Below are 21,504 nucleotides of genomic sequence, written 5' to 3' on the forward strand. Positions count from 1 at the left end.
TCATTCTTGCCCTCATAACAGAGTCGTGCACGGATCTCGAGGGGCACCACGTCCTTGTTGTTCAACAGTTTTATTGTGGCGAAGGAGCATATCGACGGGAGATGATCATTTGTACGTCCTAAGCCAAGACATGGTAACAACAATAAAAAAAAAAAGAAAATGCATAGGAGCTTCCATTTACAGGCACTTCAAAAGCTGCAGAGTATAGGGTAAAGGCAAGTATGGTGAAGCGATTTTGAAGGAACACTAAAACAAGACTTCATCACAGAAATCTTTTCTTAGAGTGGTCGAAGGAAAGTGCGGGCTCATAAGTAGGGTTCCGTGTTTTCGGTCTGTCCGGATTTTTTTTTATAAATGGGGTGTATTTTGTATGTCCAGATTATTTATAAAAAGAAAAGGATCACTTGCGTCGTGGTTTTTTTTAGCATTGGGGCCAAGATGGTGACCGTGGTGGCCACTAAAAAAAAAAGGCGAAATGGGTTAATTAGCAAGTTTTTAGTTAATTAGCTAACTCAGTGGTTCTCAAATAGGGGTCTGCGAAGGCATTTTAGAGGCCTGCGAAGTTCTGCCTCATCAGTCTAGCTCACGAATAAATATTGTCATTTTTCCGGTCGAGAAGAAATGCGTCAGTTTTTGGGCGATTTTTCTCGTATGTCAATAATGGCGAATTCCGGTGGTCAGTCGTCTGCAACTTATTTTGCCGGAAAACGTTCGCGTAGTGAGTTTCCGGCCGGCGCGCACCATTCGGGTGGTGGTTCTCTATCAAGCACCGTAAACTTTCTGGCTGTTTTTTTCCGCCCGAACAGGTGCCAGACTGTGCCCGGTGTCGTCACTACCGAAATGGGAGAGGAGGTCAGTGAGAAAAATTGAATGAAAGAACGAAACTGATGTGAAGTCACTTAGCAGCCACTACTCGAGTCAATCCAAGTCGCTGTGGGGTGACGACAGCCACTTGCTCGCGGTGTTGCGCGGGTGAGAGGCGAAGTAAAGTGCCACTGTCTGGCGTTTCGTGTTCGGGTGCCGAGGGTCACATGGTTTGCCGCCGGCGCGTTTCTGGTTGCCGGTTCTGCCGGCTCGGTTCCGCCGGCGATTGACCACCCGAATTCGCCATACGAGAGGTCTACTTCACATTAGCCCTTAGTTATATTCATTTATTAAATCATTATTATATTTAACCTATACATTTCCTCTCCTCTCCTCACGAACAGGGTCTTCCATCATCTCCGCCGATCCACAAGGGGTCGGCAAAACATAAATGATTGAGAACCACTGAGCTAACTAATTAAACCACTTTGTCACCTCAGGGCTAGAAGAGCCCTTACACAAGTTTCATTTCTGTAAAAACTCTGGACAAACTTAAAAAACGTTTCATACATCTACAAACCCCAGAAAGTAATCTCCAGGACATTTTTTAATCAAAATAAAAAACCAAGAGAAAAAAAACACGAAAAACAAAAACAAATTGGAACTTTCCTTTATAAAAAAAAAAGTCCCCTAGCTTCACAGAAAAAAATCTTTAACTACAGCCTTATCTTTCGTTGATCAAGAATACGGCCCCACTCGACCTTGCAGGCCGAACTGTCAGCAAGACTGATTGTCTTTCTGACAATCGTCCAGTTTCCGTCAACACAAGCACCGATAAGCGACACCTCTTGTCCAAAACCAAAAATTAAAAAAAAACAAAAAAACAACAACGTCGTTTGCAGAGGACAAAATGATTTCCCAAAACACGGAACCCCACCCATACGGGTAGAACCTGAGGGAGAAGGGAGAGCATTCAAACACGTTCGAATGGCGGCATTTACTTTCGAACGGCGAGTGTAGACTAAAACGGCTAGCTTTGTGCCTACACACTAATCAATCCAACACCCGAGCTTGGCGATCCGGCATCCCCGTGTGCACTCGCACAGCACCCGCACCCCCCCCATCTCCCTCAGTTTCAATTGCTACAAAATATAAACGAATTCACCCAAACTTACTGGATAAAGTCGTATCACAGCTCCAATCAACATAAAATTACCAAACAAGTTCTCATTATTTTTTTTTTTTTTTTTGTGAGCCTTTGGCGTTTGTGGCATGTACCCGAGAAAAGGCGCTACTATAAAGAACTTGCGTGAACGACATTTTTTAACCCGTGTCGAAACGTGAAAGATTTATTGAATATTTGGGTGGCTTATGGCCTGCACTTTCCTGTTTAGAGAGTTCCTAGACAAGATGTGGAAACCGATTCGCAGCTCGCTGTCTGGGAACGAGTTAGGGTACTCGGTTGCTTCCAATGAGAACAGCTTTCGCACGCTCCTCTTTAAAATCCTGTTGCAAAAAAAAAAGAAGGAAAGCGCTAATTTAATTAGAGACATGGCTACAATTTGTGCGATTTCGTTTCTGATGCCGGCGCTTTTGATTCTGGGAGCTGCTGAAACAAACTCTGCAACTTGAGTTAAAAAAAAAAAAGAAGCAAAACGCATCTAAGTTTGTTGCTAGACTTGAGCCCAAACTGGACGATGTTGAGCCGTGCAAGTTTGGATGCCATGAGTTGAGACTTCGTTGTGTCGCACCGCTCCAACGGGAAAAGCTACGAAGCGCCGTCACGGTCCATCACTCAACTCCGTCGACGCGCTGACGCACGTCGTCGGCCGAGTTTTGAGCACACCCGAGCCTCGCGTTATTGCGTTACGCGAGTCCGACGAGCCGGAAGCCTGCCGACGTCCCACGTTAGAACTTTACGACCGTCTCAAACTGGAGGGTCACACACCACAAACAAGTCGACGACAACCTCTTCGCGTCGGTCCCGCATCAATGTTGGCGTTCACGCACTTCCGCACGAGTCACTGTGACTTCCGTGAAACTCGGTTTCGAGTCCATGTTGAAGCCGGGCAGCTGTCCGAAGTGCGCAGCCATCCGGCTTCTCGGATAGGCTTGCGTAGCGGCAAAACCTGGTGGCGGCCAGGTCGAGCCAAGACGGATTGCAGGTAGCAGACGACCCTGGACTGCCGGAGGTCGGGGCTTAGTCCGACGGAGCGTTCCCCTTGGCGGCGGCGCTCCCGGCGTCCAAGATCTCTGAGATGAACTCGGAAATCTCTGTGGAGTTTCCGGACTGCCGCTCCAAGAAGGGCATCTTGAGGAGTTCTGGGTAGTTGGGCCGTTTCGTGGACTGCTTCTGCAAGCTGTGTGTGGAAAAGATCTTGGTCAACGATACAACTGTTTTGACGTTGCACCTCGACTATCTGCTTTCATTCAAATTCAAAAGTGGTGAGTCACGGCGGATCTCCCACAACTGCTATGTGCGCAGGAAATGTCACTGCCCCCGATTCGCTCGGTGCGATTCGGTCAAATTTGTCTGCAACGAAGTTGCCTGTCCTGCATTGTATCACTACACCCTTACAAACAGATGGACATTTGCACAAGGCAAGTAAGCCTCATGCCAAATCTGATAATAGCATCAATCTGTTTCAAATTCAAGCTGCTATTATAAAAGGGCTGCAAAGGGTACTATTACATCAAGTGTACCACTTAGTGTATTGAAAACAGAAGCAAATACATAAAGAATAACAGACCTTCCTTCTGTACAAAAAATATTAATTTAACAATTGAAAAACTAATGGACTTTTCCTACCATTCCTTCAAAAAGTTGTGGGCATGCTAAACATGACAAAAATACTAGGCAATTTACAGTCATGCCAAAGAACAAGTTTGTAGAAATAATTGCTCATGTTAGACAAACTAGGTAAAATGAATCAACTGGAGTACAAAAGAAAAGGCACGGTTTTGCTCAAACAGAGGTCAGCTATGGAAGGAATTTTGGCCAAGCTTTACACTGGTCAGATTATCGAACGACTGCAAAGGCACCTGCACCTCCCAGGTAAGGCTTTGCTGCGTGACATGAGTGCACCACACTGAAGCCAGCCTCACTGACTTTGGGTGATTTTTTAACTACATTGCGTTTTCCTATTAAGTGGGAACAAAGCGAAGTTGCAAGCATGAATATGCTGTCTTGAATAATTTCAAGTCGCACACACAAGCATGCAGGCCCGCCCAAAGTACTAAGCTCATTCGTGTAGCTTTTCATTTGTTTGTATGCTGAGAGAAGTATAGAAAAATATTTATGGCACTGAAGCCATACTTGTGTCCCAATTGTGTCCAAACAATTTGACTACTGTCCGACACTGATAAGTGCACCACTAGGGAGGTGTCAAGCTGTTTGTGGGTAACACAAAATAAATAAATAAAAAGAAGCAAGAAGGAGAGGAGGGTTGAATTTTGAAGCCTTGCAAACAAAAGGGTTTACCAAGGTTACAAGACGTTTCAAAGTTTTGGGTATGCAATTGACTTCGAGCAGAGTATGCGAAAAACACTTTCATCCCCGAAAATGAAGCCCACCCAGAAAAACGGAGATGTGCGTAATGACGTCTTTTCTTAAACCTGCTTTTGTTACACACAACTCTTCCTTTACCTTTTTTTTTTTTTTTCCTTTTTTCCCTTTTGTAATGCAAAAGTAACACCGAGTTTCAAAACCTGCTAGAAAAAAAGACCGAGGTATACCTAAGCATTCCTTATGAGTTGTGAATGCGAAAGCATGCAAGCCGCTCGTCCGCTCCCTTTTTCGTCTGCTGCATATTTTTCGTCGCCGGTCAGCGCGCGTCCTCCCCTGGTGACCTTGGACGCTCCGCGCTGATGGACACGCGGCGCGGAGCGTCGAAGGTGAGCGGTCATGGAAACTGACGAGCGCAGCGACCAATGGGAGCCCCGTCGACTCACGCCAGCTAATGGAACCGAAGGAAACTACCTGCCATTTTCGCGCTTCAGACTGATGACGACAGCTCGCTCCACGAGACGGTTAAGCATTAAAAAAAATGAGTTACTACAGTGCAGTGATGGGATTGGCCTAAGCCATTTTGGAGCACCTTTTGGAGCAGCCAAACAGTGTTTTGGAGCAGCAAATGTGGCTTTTGGAGCAGCCAAAACAGCGTTTTGGAGGAGCAAAAGTGGTGTTTGGAGCAGATATTCTTATAAAAATAAAAATATTTGTTTTAAGTGCTGGACCAACTAAGAGAACTTTGTGTTGTGTTGTGACGCGTTGTGACGGGACTCGCTGCTTGTGTTTTTACTGCTGAGAATCCAACAAGAGTACAGTGCTGTAGGCACGTTGCCGAGCAATTCCGAAAAACCGCTTGCCACCGTTTGACTGGTTCCCGACGCGCCAGATTTTCGTCAAAAGTAAGCAAATGTAAAATGATGAATTGCAAGCGTCCTGGCTGGTGCCTCTATTGTGCAATCATGCTTGCATGCAAGTAAGGGCAACTTGGCAGGCATGCAGTTGCACGTCCTTCGTCGCGCGAGCGGCGACAATGGCTGTTCGATCGAAACTGAAACCATGCCACTCTGCTTCGTCGCCAACTGGTTTCCAAAATTGTATGCAAAACATACCTGTCCAGCATACGGCATAAAAGTCCAGCGGCGCGTGCTTGCCAGGCCGGCATGCGAGGTACAAGCTGAACACTCAGAAAAAAAACTTGAGCGCATATATGCAAGCCATCGCGAGCGCTTTGTGCAACGACTGAAGTCGGGACAAACAAGCTCGCTGAGCTGGTTCAGCGTGCAGATATTGTCTACTTTGCTTTAGCTCAATTCCCTTCACCAACTTCCTTTCGCAGCAGATTTTTCCCGTACTGGGGTCCCTCTAGGAAAAAAACCCACTGAGAAAAACCTAAGTAAGCAATACTTTGAAACAGCAGTCTTTGAGTTAAAGAGGGATTTTTGTAGTAGCGTATAATTTCGAGAGGCACCCACTTGATCGAATGACGGTTTAGTGAACACCGACGTTTCACCGAATGACACTTTAGCAAATAGTCGGCCGCCGCGAAGCGGCGTTTACGGGTGGGCCAAATGGGTCAACATTTTTGTAATGAGCCGCCACATACTGCTGCCGCGAAGCGGCGTAAGCGCAGCGAGGGGGAGAGGGGGGGTTAACACATGCCCCTGTTATTTGCTAAAACGTCGATTCGCTCAAATGTCGCTGTTTGCTAAAATGTCATTCGCCCATGTGTTGATGAAGGGAACTTTGTGCCGGGCGGTCGCTTGCGCCACCTAACTCACGCATACTCAATTACGCTACTCAGTTTAGTTTCGGTTTTGAAAGGTGACTGAAATTGGCCCTTTGGCGCAGGCTTAGTGCAGATTACCCTTATTTTGGCGAAATGTAGCAGGGTTAGCCCCTTGGCGCAATTTAGCACAGCAATCACATCACTGCCAGTGGGTCGCATCACGTGACAACGCGGAGAGAGCAACGCTGGACGTGAGTATGTTTTCGAATGGCAAGGCCGGAAACATTCATTCTCGAGTGAGATCGAGTAAATTTGGGGAATGCAGTCTAAAAGCAGCTCTCCACAGCTATCCGGGAACACATTTCGTCGTTCAGCGATTGTTCTCACGAAACCAACCGACAGCTCTCGCGCTCAAACACAACATTTACACCTGGCGCTGAAGAGAGCTGGATGGATGCTAGTGGTGACACCCTTTGTATCGTACACGAAGTGCAGAGTAAAGCCCGGAAAATACGGTAGCTTGCGCCACCTGGATGGATGGATGGATGCTAACGGCTGTACCTTTTGTAACGGGTGATAGCTTGTGCCACCTAGCCTAGAAATTAAAAACCAGCAGTACGGTTCCTCCCTTCGCCCTTCTAAGCCAATTTGCTCCCCCTCTGAAATTTAGTAACTATCCCCAGGCGGAGTCCGGTACCACCACGAATCCTACATGACCCATACCCCCGGCACGTCCAATGTTGCCAGCCTCGTTGCCCTTGGAGCGATCCAGAATACTGCGAAGTGAGAAACTCCTCACCAGGCACTGATGAAGTCTTCGTACTCCGGAGAGAACTGGCCGGCTGGCAACCTCGGAGGATCGTCTTCAATGACGTGTTTCAGCTGCTCAAAGGGATTCCGGAAGCTCGGGTAGGGGAACTTCCCTATGGACAGCTCAATCTGGAAGAAAAGAGTGTTTTTGCGACAACGCGACAAGCCCGATTTCGTAGCCGTCTTCTCCGCAGGTATTCCGTTCGCGAATCTAGAACTCCGGAGGGACGTCCCTCGAAAGCTACGTTTCGGTTACCTCGGGAGCTTGTGGACACAACCTCAAGCCCGCAAATTGACACAGGCGTGTCGATTATGCGGAGAGGCAACGGAAAGCGGGCGACGACGCGGGTGCAGCTTTTCCTCGGCGCTCCAAGAAAGAGTAGGTCAGAGGGGTAGATGGAGAAGGCACGCGCACTTTGTCCACTCCATTTTTTCTCTCTCTCTCAAACTGCCGTTGGCACCGAAGACATTGCTCAGCGGTGCTACAGAGCCCGCGCAAGCTTTGGTGGTGCTGCACTGTCGCCTACTTCCAGGCGGTTGCATGTTTCAGAGATGCGGAGCTGCGTAGGCCGCGTTTACACAAAGACGGCGTCACCCTTGGGTCAGACGACACGTTTCTATTCTCCTCCTACACGAGGACGGTGTCCAGTCAGCTCTGAGGGTTGGTCTACCAAGCCGGGAGACAGGGGTGGCTTCGGGGGAGGGAGTCGAGAATTCTCGAACACCCTCAACCGAAGCTGCCCCAGCTCGAAACGACCTGGTGGACCGACCCCGAAATGGACTAAACACCGTTCAAATGAAGGGAGAGGACGGAGACGCGCTGTCTGACGCAAGACTGACACCGTCATTGCGCAAACGTGGCCCGTGCAGCTCGATGCCTCCGAGACGTACAGAAGTGACAAATCGGCCGGGTTCTAGTTTTTACGTCGGCCAGCGCCGCGGGCAGCGATGACCCAGGGAGGGTGCGGCGACTCGAGAACTTCTGGTGGAAGTGGTGACACCGTAGTCACCGGCAGAACGAGAATGGATGTTGTCCGGCCTCCGGCGCAAATTCCCTACCTTCAATCACGCTTCGGCATGAAGTGTGCATGATGGAGGCCGGTTGTTCTAAAGAGACGCCCCGCCTTTCTTGTCTTATCAGCAGCCCTAGAACAGACTACAGTGGGCTCAGGATAATTCAAACTCTGACATTTCGTACTAACGGCCCATTCAAACATAATTAGAAATTTTGGCTGTCCCGCTGCATTTTTGATGTAGGCATTTATAAGCCGGTAAATGACAACGGCGTTTTAGGGTAATAGACCATTTGCTAGATCACCCAAGCATCAAGGAGAATGCAGGGATTGGTGTTCCACGCGCCACACGCGCACGCCTTCCCCGTATAAAACATTAAATCTCAATAACCAAAATAAAGCGTTGATGACCGCGCATGCAAGATGCTGTTTGTTTTAGGTATTTGCTTTAGAAAAGTTGCTACCGCTGACGCCAGCACGTGCGGCGTGTGGAACACCAATCCCTGCATTCTCCTTGATGCTTGGGTAATATAGCAATAGGTCTATTCATACTACTTGTTCTCGCGGCGCCGCGGAGAATGCTTTTTTCCGAGCACAGCTGCATTGCTGAGAAGAAACCCCCGCGGAGCTCGGTTCTGCGGGTGTTGCTTCTCCGCGGTGCACCGGTGCACGGTAAGAAGCGCGTCGACGGGGCCAAAGGTCCACATAGACAAGTCTCGCTGAATGAACAAACATAATTTTGTTATGAGGTGTCATGTGCTGTCTAAAGAGTTCCCGACAGGCAACGTTTTCGAGGGAGTAATAAACTTATTTCGTACATTTCACCAGTGTTTCATGCGTGGCATACCTGCTTGCGATTAGCGCTGTAGAGGAAACCACCAAATGTCCGCTTCGTATGTGTAGCCATCCATACAACAAATTGTAATTTTATCCTGAATCATATTTGAATGAATCTCTGATAATTCAAACTTCTCATAATTCAAACAAAACTCGTGGCTTCCTACAGTCTGAATTAACGAGAGCCTACAGTAGTATACTCTGCAAATGTCCGTAGTGCAGAGAAAGGCACCGGCGTACGAGCCCGTGGTCACTGACAGAGAACGGCACGACGTCTCTCTCGGATGCTCCGCCTCCAGGATACGCTCATTGCCTTCCACCACGCTTTGGATCCACGTGCAAGTTTGAGCCGCACAGTATGTCAAAGCGTCACCGAAGGAAGGAAGCTCGCACTGTAGGCGGGGCGAGCGAATGACCCCATTCTGTCGGCGACTATGGCGGAAAATGGATGCAACGTAAAGACAAGACGACGCCCGCTCACCATCGTGATGCCCAGGCTCCAGACGTCGGACTTGACGTCGTAGCCGAGGTGAGAACGTTCCGGGTTGATTCGCTCCGGCTGCGAGTCGAGAGGGGAACATCAGCGCTTTGTCGCCTCCGATGTCTCGCATCTGCGGCCCCGAGGCCGAGCAAATGTCCGTCGAAAACGGAACTGACGGTAGAAGTTCTGCGTCTGAATTGAAGGCTCTCTAGGTCAGGCATTTGGTGGCTCACGAGCCGTTGCAAATTTGCATTTCTGCAACTACCTTAGCTATCAACACAGTAGCAGTTGTAAACAATAATACATCTTTTAACAAAAGAAAAAAAAAAAAAAGAAAAGCTCAACGTGGACACGACATAAATTCTTTGTAAACAATGAATTTCTAAGGTTTGGTGACATTCAAACTAGCAGAACCGCCGAGTTCGTCAGTTCGATAACACGAGCCTTAAAAAAATTTGCATCTGATATTACACATTAGAAGTTGTGATTTTTGCTACATCTTTTACAGTGCAACCCGCTTATAACAATACCACATATAACGATGTACAGCTTATAACGATCAGTTTCAAGATGATGATTGAAAACCTGGAACTGTGGTCGAGTTTTATCTCAACACCCTAGACAGAGTTGTGGTTGAGAAGATGAGAGAGCTGCCCCCAGATGTAGGTTTTGTCCGAAGATGCGTAGACGATATAATTGTGTGCACTTTTCAAGATCAAGATAACCTTTCGGATACTCTACAATATGTAATAAGTTCAGAGGCCCCGGAGTTGCATTTCACTGTGGAAAAGCCGGAGTAAAATGTCCTTCAATTTTTGGATTTACGCATTCATGTGGACAGTTGGCTGTGTTGGGAATATGGGAAGCAGGCACCAAAACCCATCCTGTCGAAGCAGAATTGTCATTCTAAAATTGTAAAGGCCCAGGTAGTGAAGTCTCTGACCCAGAACGCTCTACAAAGGTCATGCATTCATTACATGGAGCAGTCTTTGAAAAGACAATGGGGAAGACTGGAGAGGGCCGGCTATCAAGAATCCTTCACGAAAGGGCAGCTTGCTCTACAGATCGAAGATAAGCAAGATAAGCGAAGTGTCAGGAACCGACGGGCTGCCATTCCATATTTTCACGCCATTTCGCATAACTTGAAGGCATGTGCAGAGAGATTTGGGGTTAACACCGTTTTCACATGTGATTTCAAATTAGCTAAACTGACTCCTTTTGAGGCAGGACAGAAAGAATGTAAAAAATGCATTGCGACAGATCTGTTCCATGTGTCAGTTTAGTAGTGTATGAAATTCCTTTGGAATGCAGCTTTAAATATGTTAGTCAGACTGCAAGATGCATTAGCGATAGGTTGACAGAACATAAACGGAATGTGCGGATTAACGCTTCAAACTCTGAACTAGCGAGGCATCCCCAGGAGTGTAATGCAAGTACAGCGAACTGGTCAGAGACAGAAATAGTATAAAAAGAGCGTGAGGAGATGAGACGTGTTGTGCGAGAAACTGTTTGCATAAGAACATCGGGAAATCGCATTAGCCAAGCGTCACTGCAAATTGGAAGTGAGTCAAAAAAGTTTCTTGGACTGTAAAGACTTAGTGTGGGGTGAACGTAAAAGGAGAAGGGACTGCTTCGCAGTTGTTTGCATTGTTGGGTTCGGGGTCGTAATGGGGGGCATTGTTGGCGACTGTGTGTGATTCATGGTTCAGTTCAGGGGGAAGGTGGGTAAGTTAGAGACGGTCTTTTTATGTTTACAAGTGATGGTGTTACATTGTCCGCGTCGAAGTCCTTCCGGGTGCGGTGGTGACGACCTTGCGTTTCTGCTTGTATAACGCTTTTTTTTTTTTTTAATGTATTGGTTGCAGTTCGGTGTATTTTCATTCCGGTGTATTGCTCGTAGTCAGTGATCAACCGTTGTGGTAGTGGCGACGTTCGACGTCCGGGGGAGGTGTAGATAAGACGTATAGGCAATAAAGTTTTTAGCGGAGTTTGAGACGTTGTCTGTCCCTTTTTCTTTTTACTTCACGATTTTCTGTTTTTCAAACCACAGTCTCAGGTTTTCAATCATCATGTATAACTTACACCAGCTTGCTTGCAGTTTAACCGTTTTTTCAGTTTCAAGAGTTTGCTGACTGGAAATGATCAGTTTCTAGTCTAAGTACAATTATAATCCGTTATAACGATTGAAATTTCGGGTTTTCTCCTTACTGTTATAAGTGGGTTGCACTGTAGTGAAATAAGCAAAAAAACAGCACGCAAGTATGGACAGATAAATTCTCTGTAAACGATGAACCTCTAATTCTCGGCAACAGTAAAACTGGAAGACCTGCCGAGTTAGTCAGCTCGACAACACAAGTTTTAAAAGATTTGCCGAGCCATACGACAAGTCTCAGGCTTTCGTCCCATTCGCCTGTTAGGTTGCATACACTTAGAATGCTTTCCGAAACTCAAAGGCAATTGAAATGTTCCGACCACCCAAACAACACTTCAGAGATACTACAACCAATCATGGGACACCGGACAGCCGCCATAAAAAAAACTAGAGGATATGTAAATTCTTGCTTAGAACACAAAAAAGAGGCCCTTTCTATAAATGTTGTCAGGGGACCTCACCGCCATGTAGGGCTTGCAGCCGGCGTTCATGGTCTTGGCTATGGATTCGACCAGATAGCCCGATATGCCAAAGTCGCACATCTTGACGTCTCCCTGCCGATTGATGAGGATGTTGGATGGCTTCACGTCGCGGTGGATCACGTGCAGCTTGCTCTGGAGGTAGTGAAGGGCACTCACCACCTGCGAGGAAAGCATCACCCCTAGGTTGTGAAGCAATGCTATGCCGACAAAGTGGTGATAGAAGTTACTAGATCAAACTCGGTTGACAAGATTTTTAGAGTGCCCGGTGCCTTCCCACGGCCCGTCCGCCCGGTGGTACCCACTACGCCATCAGCCTGCCCTGTGGACAGAAGCCGCAATCTTATGATTATCTTCCATGCAGCTTGTCCACCAATAGATCAAAGAGCATTTGTGGCAACAGCATCAACGCAGCCAACATCTGAACAATGTCAACAAATATAAGGGTCGCTCAAGGTCGACCGGGAGCTTTGTCCACGAGAAATCACAGAACGAGTGTGGCACGGCGAAACTTGCGGAGGATGCTAACGTAATCCTTCTCGAAGATTTAGCGTCCACAACGACCGTTTGATGCATGCACAGCAGTTCCAGCTATCATGGCGGTGAATAACGTGTATGAAACTGTGGAGCGGCGGTGCACAATAAAATTTTCGGAGAACGAGACACATGCAGCGGCTGAATTTATGAGAAGGTTACAGGCACAGCACATGGTGAACAAATGAGGTCACGGACAGGAGTGTACGAATGACGTCAACCGTTTGGCGAAAGACGGCAGCCAGTGACAAATGAAATGCATGGACACGTTCGTCCCACTGCGGTCACATAGCTGAGCATTTTTTACGCCCAAGGAATCGGGGAGCTGCCAAAACGACGGCAGAGGCACTTGGACGTGCATGGGGAATACTTTCGAAAACCGACAATGTTCCGTGTTTGTCGGAATTTTGATTTTCTCCGTAAAGGCAAAAATCCTGGTTAACTCCAAACGACTCCTGTAGAATAATCCACACTCCGCAGGTGTTCTCAAGCTCACAGATTTCAAGGAACCCTCATCTGTCTGGTGCAACAGGGCAGTGCAGAAGCCCACAGACCTTGTAAACAAAAATGCATGCACTAGAAATGTTATGCATCAATGGGTGGTTCACATCTGCTAAAATAATGCCTAAGCTGGAAAGTTTATGCACTATGGTGCCCTTTTCAACATTAGTGCCCTTTTCAGGCACTATTTTTTTATATCAATGCTGGCTGTTTTAGAAGGCTCTGGGTGAGTAGGGTTGATTGTTCTCCATTTCAGAGTTTCAAAGCTGGTTTGCATGCAATAGTATTCTTTGGTTTGCATGCAATAGTATTCTTTGTTCAATCTCTTGTCACTGCAATTGTTCAATACCCTCTTTACCGGTGGACGGAGTCTCCCATCACTTCCCCAAAACATCGGTGGTTGAGAGCCACTGGTCTAGAGAGCCAAAGAGAGTAACTCCAGACACAGCTCACCGAGTAGGCAATCTTGCCCAGGATGCTCTCGGGGATGGTCTTGCCCTGGGCAAAGACCTTCTGGTAGAACTTGTCCAAAGACGTGTCCATGACCTCCATGCAGATCCAGACGTCCCCTTCCCGGAACAGCGCCCCGTAGAACTGCACCGTGTTGGGGTAGTCGCTCGTGCGCATCGACACGTCCAGGTCCATGAGCAGGCGCTTCTGCTCCTGGGTGCACTCCGTGAAGGTGATGCGCTGCAGGCGGCGGGACGAAGGCGACGGAAGAGGGGTCATTGTCCGGAACCGGAGGCCGACGGCAAACCAGCCGCGGGCATTCGGTAACTCGTACCATGGTCCCTATGGTAAGTTACAGCTCAAGAAGGTAGGGCGAGGAAAAGGAAGGCTGGGGAGGAAGAAGCAGACGGAACGCTGGAGAGGAGAGGGGGAAACCTCCTCCTCTCCAGCCTTCTTTTCCCTCACCCTACCTTCATGAGTTGCAACGGACTATAGATTACCCGATTTCGTATCTTTCTGTCGTGCTACGGAGAAGTTTCCCCCAGGGCACGGCGTAAGATATCTATAGGTGTGGACGCTGCACGCGTCGCAGCTAAGGTCCTCTCCTCGTCTTGGTTGCAACTGGCGCCATGACGTTTTGATGATCGGCTAGAGGTGACTTATAACAAGCCTGGCTTTCGATGCTCCTTTGTGAGCAACGCGCCTGTTTTTAAAATCGTTTTCTGCGTGCACCGTGTCTTGTGGAACTTGGCACTTATGGAACATGCATTGCTCAGACACCGCTTCATCATCGACCCTGGTTTCATGCCTTAACGGCAGCGAGAACAGTTTTATGAGCGCGTTGAAGCGGAGCGATCTCTGGCACGGCAATTGAGCCAGCGTCCATCGGGGTCAGAGCAGATGCGCTGAGCGGAATGCGCGCGAGGCAGTTTTTTGTTTTGTGTTTTCTTTCAGTTGCATAGTCCGGCCAGCGGAGACATTGTCGAAACGGGATACTGGGATGCGCACCAATAGGACTTTATCTAGTCGACTGCGTCACAGCGTTAGCCATGGCCCATGCTGTGTGCCCACACCTTGATATATGTTACACTGTGCCCTAGGGACATAGTGAAGCACTAGAGGCGCTCTGTTGACATCAGGAGTCAGCCAATCAGACCGCTCGGAGAACCTTGTGATTACGTAAGTTTGGAGACGCTGCAGCCGAAAAAGTCACCGGATGCATCCACCCTTTCATAAACAAAAAAAAAAAACCCAGAAATGGCCGAAAACATGGACGACGGAAAATGCCATCTATACCTGAGACCTAAGGGTCACATAACTTGGGAATAATTGAAATGCCACACAAAAAATGCTACATCTGCTTCAAAAAAGAAGAAAAGCTTTCACTGTTGTTAAGGTGTCTTATTTTTGCACTCTTAATATTAGCACCGATCGATCGTAGTGGCAACGTTTAATGACCGTGAGGACGATGTCAGGATGGCTCTGGCTAAAACGTTGGCGTGACTCGACAGGGGCCTCCTCACCTTTACGGCCATTATGGTGCCAGTTGGCACGTGCCGCATCTTCTCCACGATGCCGTAGGCTCCCCTGCCCAGCAGCTGGATCACCTCCAGGTCTTCGGTGGACACGTCGATCTCTCGGCCCTCCACCACCAGCTTTGCCCGCGAGTCCAGGTTGCGGGGAGGAGTGCTGCAAGTCCGGACAAGTGAAACGCTCGACTTCGGCCATGGCGTAGGTGATCTGGTATAGGTTTTTCATTTTCGCGAACCACCTGAGACTGTTTGGGGAGTGAGAAGAATCCAAGATAGAAGAGAAAGCAACAGAATGACAGAAGGTAACGTCTAAAAAACACTGAGACGTTGCCTCCTTGCATTCCGTTCCTTTCTCTTCCACTTTGGATTCCTCTCGTTCTCCACCCAGCCTTAGTGATTTAAGAAAATACCGAGGCTGTCTTCGAGATTGTCTTTTTATTGCACAAACTCAATCTACATCCTAAAAAAATGCAAAATAAAATTTTTTTATTAACATTCTTATTTTGTAATAAAAGTAAAATTAAAAACACTGCTCATTTGAGATATACAAAGAAAAGAAAAGAGTGCATGACCTTTTTTTCTTGTTAAAAATGTGACCAAACATCACGACATGCCCCTTTTTTTATAGATTATCTCAGAAAGATGGGGGTAACAGAATGCTTGGTCACATTTTTGTTAGAGAAAAAAGCCAGGCATGATCGTAATTCTTGATTTTCTAGAATGCATAGAGCATGCAAGTTAAATCTGCACTAAAGAGACCCCTCAAAATACACTTGAGTGCCCCTTTAAAGCAAAACAAATAGCTCGTTGGCAAAGACAGAAACAAAAAAATTAACGCGTTTTCTCATGGCCTCGTTAAAAGTATACTCACATCAGATAGACCACCAACACCAGTCAAGCGTAAAACGACGCACATTTGCCCCCAACATGAAAACCGATGTGACCTCGATCAAATTGAAAGGAACGGCGTAAAATCGTTCCGCAAAACTCACACTCTCTGATGTGTGTTCTGGTCCGGCTCCGGCATGATGATCTTCCCTAGCGCCTTCTTCCCTGCGAGACGGCACAGACGAAGCAAGTGACGGATGGGCCCTTTATTTTCACACAGCGGGGGACGGGAACGAGAGCCGAAGCACCCCGGGATACCCAAAGACGCGTGTCGAGACCGTCATCGCCGTTACTCATCCTGCCAAAAACCCACACAGGGACACCGCCTAACTCTTCCAACTATTTGTGACTCTAGCAAGACGGACGACACCTGGCGGGAAAAGACCGAGCTGGATGGAGCAGGTCGTTTCGCGATTTCTGGTCGCCTCTCGAGGCTTTAGCGATTACAAGTTGTCGGCGGTCGGCCCGATGGAACACTTGTCCCGGTGACTCTGTTGTTACTGTCGAACAAACTTGTGCCCAGGTCGCCCTGAACGCATCCTGCACTACTGCACAAAGCAGGCATTGTGCGCTTGTCGACATTCATTAGCATTAGGTTCAAAACGTGGTGAATAAGAATCTGGACAAACCATTTTGAGTCCAACGTTTGGCCGCTGAAACCTGAGTTTTGTGTGTCGAGCTGGCACGTGGCACGGCGCGAGCCCTTTTAGACCGCCACATCTGTCCGATAGTGGCGACCCCTATAGGTCGCTGGAGCCGTGAACAGTTGGTGATGGGTTAAGAGTTTGAGGGAAGCTCCTCCCACCTCTTTCCACTTCAGCAGGGCAAATGATGGAGAGGAGGATCTCCTCTCCAGCGTTTGTCCTGCTGAAGTGGAAAAAAGATGGGAGGAGCTGCCTCCAAACTCTTTACCTGATACTGACCATGGCAAGCGTCATTGCTATACCGTAGAATACCGCGCATCCGCCCATTCCACATTAAGCGCCCATCCCCAAATTTGTAAGATCTGAGAAAATATGCACAGTACACTTATATGTAAAATTGAAGACCGGACAAGTGCCCATCCCCTATTTTTTTTATTATCTCTCAAGTTTGAGTGTGCGCTTGCCCAATATTTTACGGTAGTCGCCGACAAGACAAGAGCAACAAAGGGGAGTTTCAGCTGTCCCACCTCCAGCACCAGATTCCTGCCTTCGATAACACATCGGCACTTTGTGAGCTTCGAGCACACACGTGCAGCCAAAGCATGACAGAAGGCAAGAGCGCATGCTCGAAGCCGGGCATTCGGAAAAGACGTCCTGCCCTTCTCGTCTTATCAGCGACTTTAGTTTAAAAGAGTCTTGCCTTTGACCGAATTTCCTCACAGAACGCTTATCGAAGAGTAAGATTGCATGTCCGATTTAAGCACGACGTCTCTCCGCACAGTTCCTCGCCTCCAACAACACATAGTCGACACAGCTTCTCACAGGTGGCACCATTTGAAGTTATGGACCAATCTAGATAGATCTGTGACGGCAAACTACCCAATCACGGTACTCAAGCGCTTGAATTCCCTTTCGTTGCATTCTAATTGTGCAGTGTACTGACTGGTACCTATAGAGGCTTATAAATCTGGACAAGTTGGCAATGCATTGAAATGAGAAAACAGCGTGAAATGAAGACAGACCAGGGGAAGACACGGACAAACTTATAACAACCAAATTTTTTTATTAGGAAGAAACACGAAAGCCGCGAAAGTCCCGAATAATCCATCACGCCGACGTCAATACGCACTAGACTCCCATTGGCTAGGTTGAAAAGACAGCGAAAACGACGCGCCACAACAACAAAAGAATGAGGGACATTACCGAAGCATTTCACATGTCGGGATGCAACAGGGGCCCGCGTGTCAGTGCGCAATCTGATGCCCCGTTTCAGAAAGAGCTAGAGTATCTCAGCCAATGGGAGCCTATACCTCGTTTCACCTTAAGTCCAGATGCAGCCAATGCTACAAGCGCAAGCATGTGGCCCTAAACAGTGCTTGCAATTCACGAGCGCGCGTGCTTGAAAGGGACGCCGAAAGGCCGAAGCTCGCTCTAGTAGCTTCTGCTATGCTCACACTTAAAGTGAAACAGAGTATAGCGTGTGCATCGACGTCGGTTCTATGGATTTTTCGGGGGTTTCGTGGCCTTCGTGTTGTTTGTTTCCCCAATAAAAAAATTCAGTTGTTAGTCAGTACCTGGTCTGCTTGTGTGCTGTTCTGGTCCATTGTCATTTTGCACCGTTTTCTTGTTTTGACTCATACCCAAAAGAGCCCATAGACTAATCTTTGTTTTGCTTTTCGTGCCAATAAGATGGTTGTGTCATGGTTGGCATTATTACAGTCACCGAGGTGAGAACGGCAGTGAGGAGCTTCGATTGCTTAGGCTTTAGCGTGAGGTTCTTGGCTTTGGCAAGGCTTCAGTGTCTCGTCCACCACAAGGACGTGCACGCAGCCAAAGCACAGTTGGAGCCACGGAACGTGTGCTGGAGGCCAGGCGTTCGGACGACACGGCCTGCCACGCTTCTTTTGCCAACGACCGCGGTGACTGCGACCTTCCCATTTATTTATCTGTATCACTGTGTTCACTACACACTGCTCAATGACTGCCACTCCAGGCCCTACGGCAGACAGGAAGCACCTCGGGAACTCGAATGAGGAGAAATTGATGGAGGGAAGGCCTGCCTGTTCCGTAAACGGCCATTATTTTTAGCAGGCCAACAGCAAGCACTATCTTAAGGCTGGGCACAGTGCAGGACTTCGCCACATCCAAGTACAAGCGTCCTACATCGTTTGCTTTCCTTCCGATAAGGAGTGTGCCACACTGCCGATAAAACAGTGGCGTCTCGTCTCGTAGGGGACATTCCCAGGCGTAGGACCATGGCTAGTGGAGCAGTCTTTTGAGACATATACCCACTGTTCCTAAATAATATGCGAAGAATAATAACAATAAAACAAAGAAAGAAAAAAAAAAGATTTGATTTCTTAATTTTTTTTGCAAAAATAAATTATGCATTACTGAACGCTCATTTTTCGCCCAAATAGCGGTCCGAACCAAACACCAAAGTTTCAGAACTAACCGAGAGCTTATTCAAAAGTTACGAGCAATCTTTTAAGGTTTTCAATGGGAAAGTGGTGGCCGACCTAGCTCTCAAATACGTGGAGCCAAGCGGCGCCAGTCACCAAAAATGAGCGCAGTCTTCCGTCGAAATTTTCAGCAAATAGCTCGTAACTTTTGAAAGAGGAGACGGTTAGAAAACGCGACAACATAACCCCTGCAACAAACCAAAAAACAGACATCACTGTTCTCAGAAGATATGACCTGCTCTTATCTTCTATTTAATCGCCCATAAATGCCTGAGGGCCATCTGCTGAGCCAGATTCGAATGTCGAGTCCCGAGTCACTTGACAGTGTCCTTGCATATCAAGAGTCCTCGCAGTGCGTCTGAACTGGCAGCTGTACAGGACACTCGACTCTTGCGGCTATTTGGGTGCTCATCACTTATCAGCAACATAGGCAGAGGGGGGGGGGGGGGGGGGGGGGGGGGGCGAGTCTGGAGCCAAAATCTCCCCCCCCCCCCCCCCCCAGCTATAACACCCATCTCACTCCAAAAATTTCTGGCCATGCCACTGAATGATGCGGCAGAATTTCATTCAAATAAAATTATTCGCACACTCCTAGTGTAGATGCCTCAGTGTAGTAATTATTGTAATTTGAATTGCACACACATACCTTAAAATCCCGAGCAAGCGCCCAACTCAAAGTCTGAAGATAGTCAGCTGGGATATGGGCGCTCCTTAGGTCAATGATGTGTAAAGATTTGTCCTCTATGCATTTTTTGAATGTTACAAAATTAAGGGTGGGCGATCATTGTGGAATGGGCGGGTGCTCGATATCTTACGGTAGTTCTATCTTGTGTTCTTTCCAACGTGATGTCATTTTCGCGCGGGTAGTAACACGCTTTGACTGAAGTTTTCAGCATTTCATTTGTTTCCCCCGTAAAAGGATAAGGCGCGGACTCGAGATACGATACCAGCAAATCTTATCGGTAAACTCGTTGACTGACACTTTGTTTTTTTTTTGTTTTTTCTGATCGTAAATATTTTTCTACATCGCACCTTTTTGGTGCTGCGTTCTTTTATTACGATACGCACCTACCACGAGATGTTTTTTAGTGTTGCTTTTTAAACAAAGAATTATCCAAACGAAAGCGGTAACGAAAGGGCGACACCCACGCAGCCAACGGAGAAAGAAAATGAAAGAGAATTGTAGAGGTCGCTCACCTAGTCGCTTCATGATGTCGTTGATTGAAGATCGAACCACAAAGCCACTGTTATCTAAAGGGAGCACGAACTTGGATCTTTAGCGATGATCTGGACACTTTTGGCGCACACTTGGAGCTTTGTCGACCGTTCGCCGTACCCACCAAGCTCTCCGATCTTCGACGATCACCGAAGCAGTCAAATAAGCGCGTTCAAAGCGTTTCCAGCAAGATCGAATTCACCAAGGTCAATATCAATTAACGGCTGTTTAAAAAAAATTATATGTATTCTCGCGAAATCACGTTTTGTTTTTTTGTTTTTTCGTGCCGGGAGTCACGCAGCAGTTCGAACTTCCGACAGGACTCGGTCCTACGTCCTAGCCTCCGGCCGAAAACGTAGAGAGAAGAGCGTAAAATTAGGCTTAGGAATTACACTTTGACGAACGTGTGGAGCCGAAGGGTCGTCTCGGCGCAGTGTGACGACGATGGTCAGCTGCACTGTCGCAAATTCCGTGCGACGAAATCGTCGGTCAGAGCGTCCGACCTCGAGTCATCCATGTTTGATCACTCGACGATCCGTGCCGTGCCAGGGCAGGGGCGGCCGGAGACACTACGGCGAGACGCGCACGCATGCAATGTAAAAAAGAAGAAAATCCCCTTCTACGGTTACGCGCGCACAACACACACCGCTTCCAAACCACCAAAGATCCCCTTCGTTGCCGATCACACGCACGCACAAACGACGAGATCGGAGTTCTTTTCTACTACTCGATGAATCACGCCGATCGTCATAAGCTCATGGAGCGGATGTGACGTCAAATGACGTCACCAAGCGTGGATGGGTTCGTCGGTTCGTTTTGTCAAGTAGAGTTACTGGAGTAGCCTACCTCGTTGGGAGTAGCTGGCGAAGTGTATTTGAAAACGCTAGAATTTGCTTAAAGTGGTTTGGTTATTTTGTCACAGTTATTTGTTTGCAATAGCTCTTAAGCATACCTCTGGTGTTCGTAATTAAGAAGTAATCAAATGCACACGAACGCGCGCAATACCATCGAGGCTAGATGGCGCTAGCTACCACCTATTATTTATTGACTAGACGTTTTATTTTTTTTAAAACAATGCAACATGTAGCAGAAAGAAAAAGTTATTATGTTATTAAATAATGGAGCATTTTAACTTGCTGCGGAATGTGACTTGTCATTGACTAAACGTCTGAAAGATACTTTTTAAGAACTCTAGAATATTCCATGCAAACTTCCGTCTTTCTCAGAGTTCTATTGGTTCAATGAGCCTGGGTGGAGTCACCATACACAATGTACGAAGCGAAATGTAACGGAAGTAGGCGCAGCCACGAACTCTTCTCAACCAATGGGGAGCTCGTCAATGGGTGCCGCCATTGGTTTTTGGGGTAAGCAACCCTCGTTGCCATGGCATTGCCGTGGTAACGCTGTTGTTTGCCCCATAATTTCATGGTGGTGTCCTCTGAATCAATGTCGAACAGGCGAGAT

General features: G+C 47.6%; 1 protein-coding gene across 1 annotated transcript; it reads right to left on the minus strand.

Moving 5' to 3' along the window:
• Positions 1-36: 36 nt before the first annotated feature.
• Positions 37-20,813, minus strand: LOC8027251 (dual specificity mitogen-activated protein kinase kinase 6). The gene is made up of 8 exons (XM_002407621.5): positions 20,022-20,813; positions 15,823-15,883; positions 14,822-14,987; positions 13,302-13,538; positions 11,796-11,975; positions 9,183-9,260; positions 6,841-6,980; positions 37-3,164 (listed from the first exon to the last, which is right to left on the minus strand). Exons 1-8 carry the CDS (start codon positions 20,032-20,034, stop codon positions 3,005-3,007), a joined length of 1,035 nt encoding a protein of 344 aa, XP_002407665.1. The 5' UTR covers positions 20,035-20,813; the 3' UTR covers positions 37-3,004.
• Between the last annotated feature and the right edge of the window lie 691 nt (positions 20,814-21,504).

This window comes from Ixodes scapularis, unplaced genomic scaffold, assembly GCF_016920785.2.
Source record: "Ixodes scapularis isolate PalLabHiFi unplaced genomic scaffold, ASM1692078v2 PGA_scaffold6__148_contigs__length_123643588, whole genome shotgun sequence".
Taxonomy (NCBI): Eukaryota; Metazoa; Arthropoda; class Arachnida; order Ixodida; family Ixodidae; genus Ixodes; species Ixodes scapularis.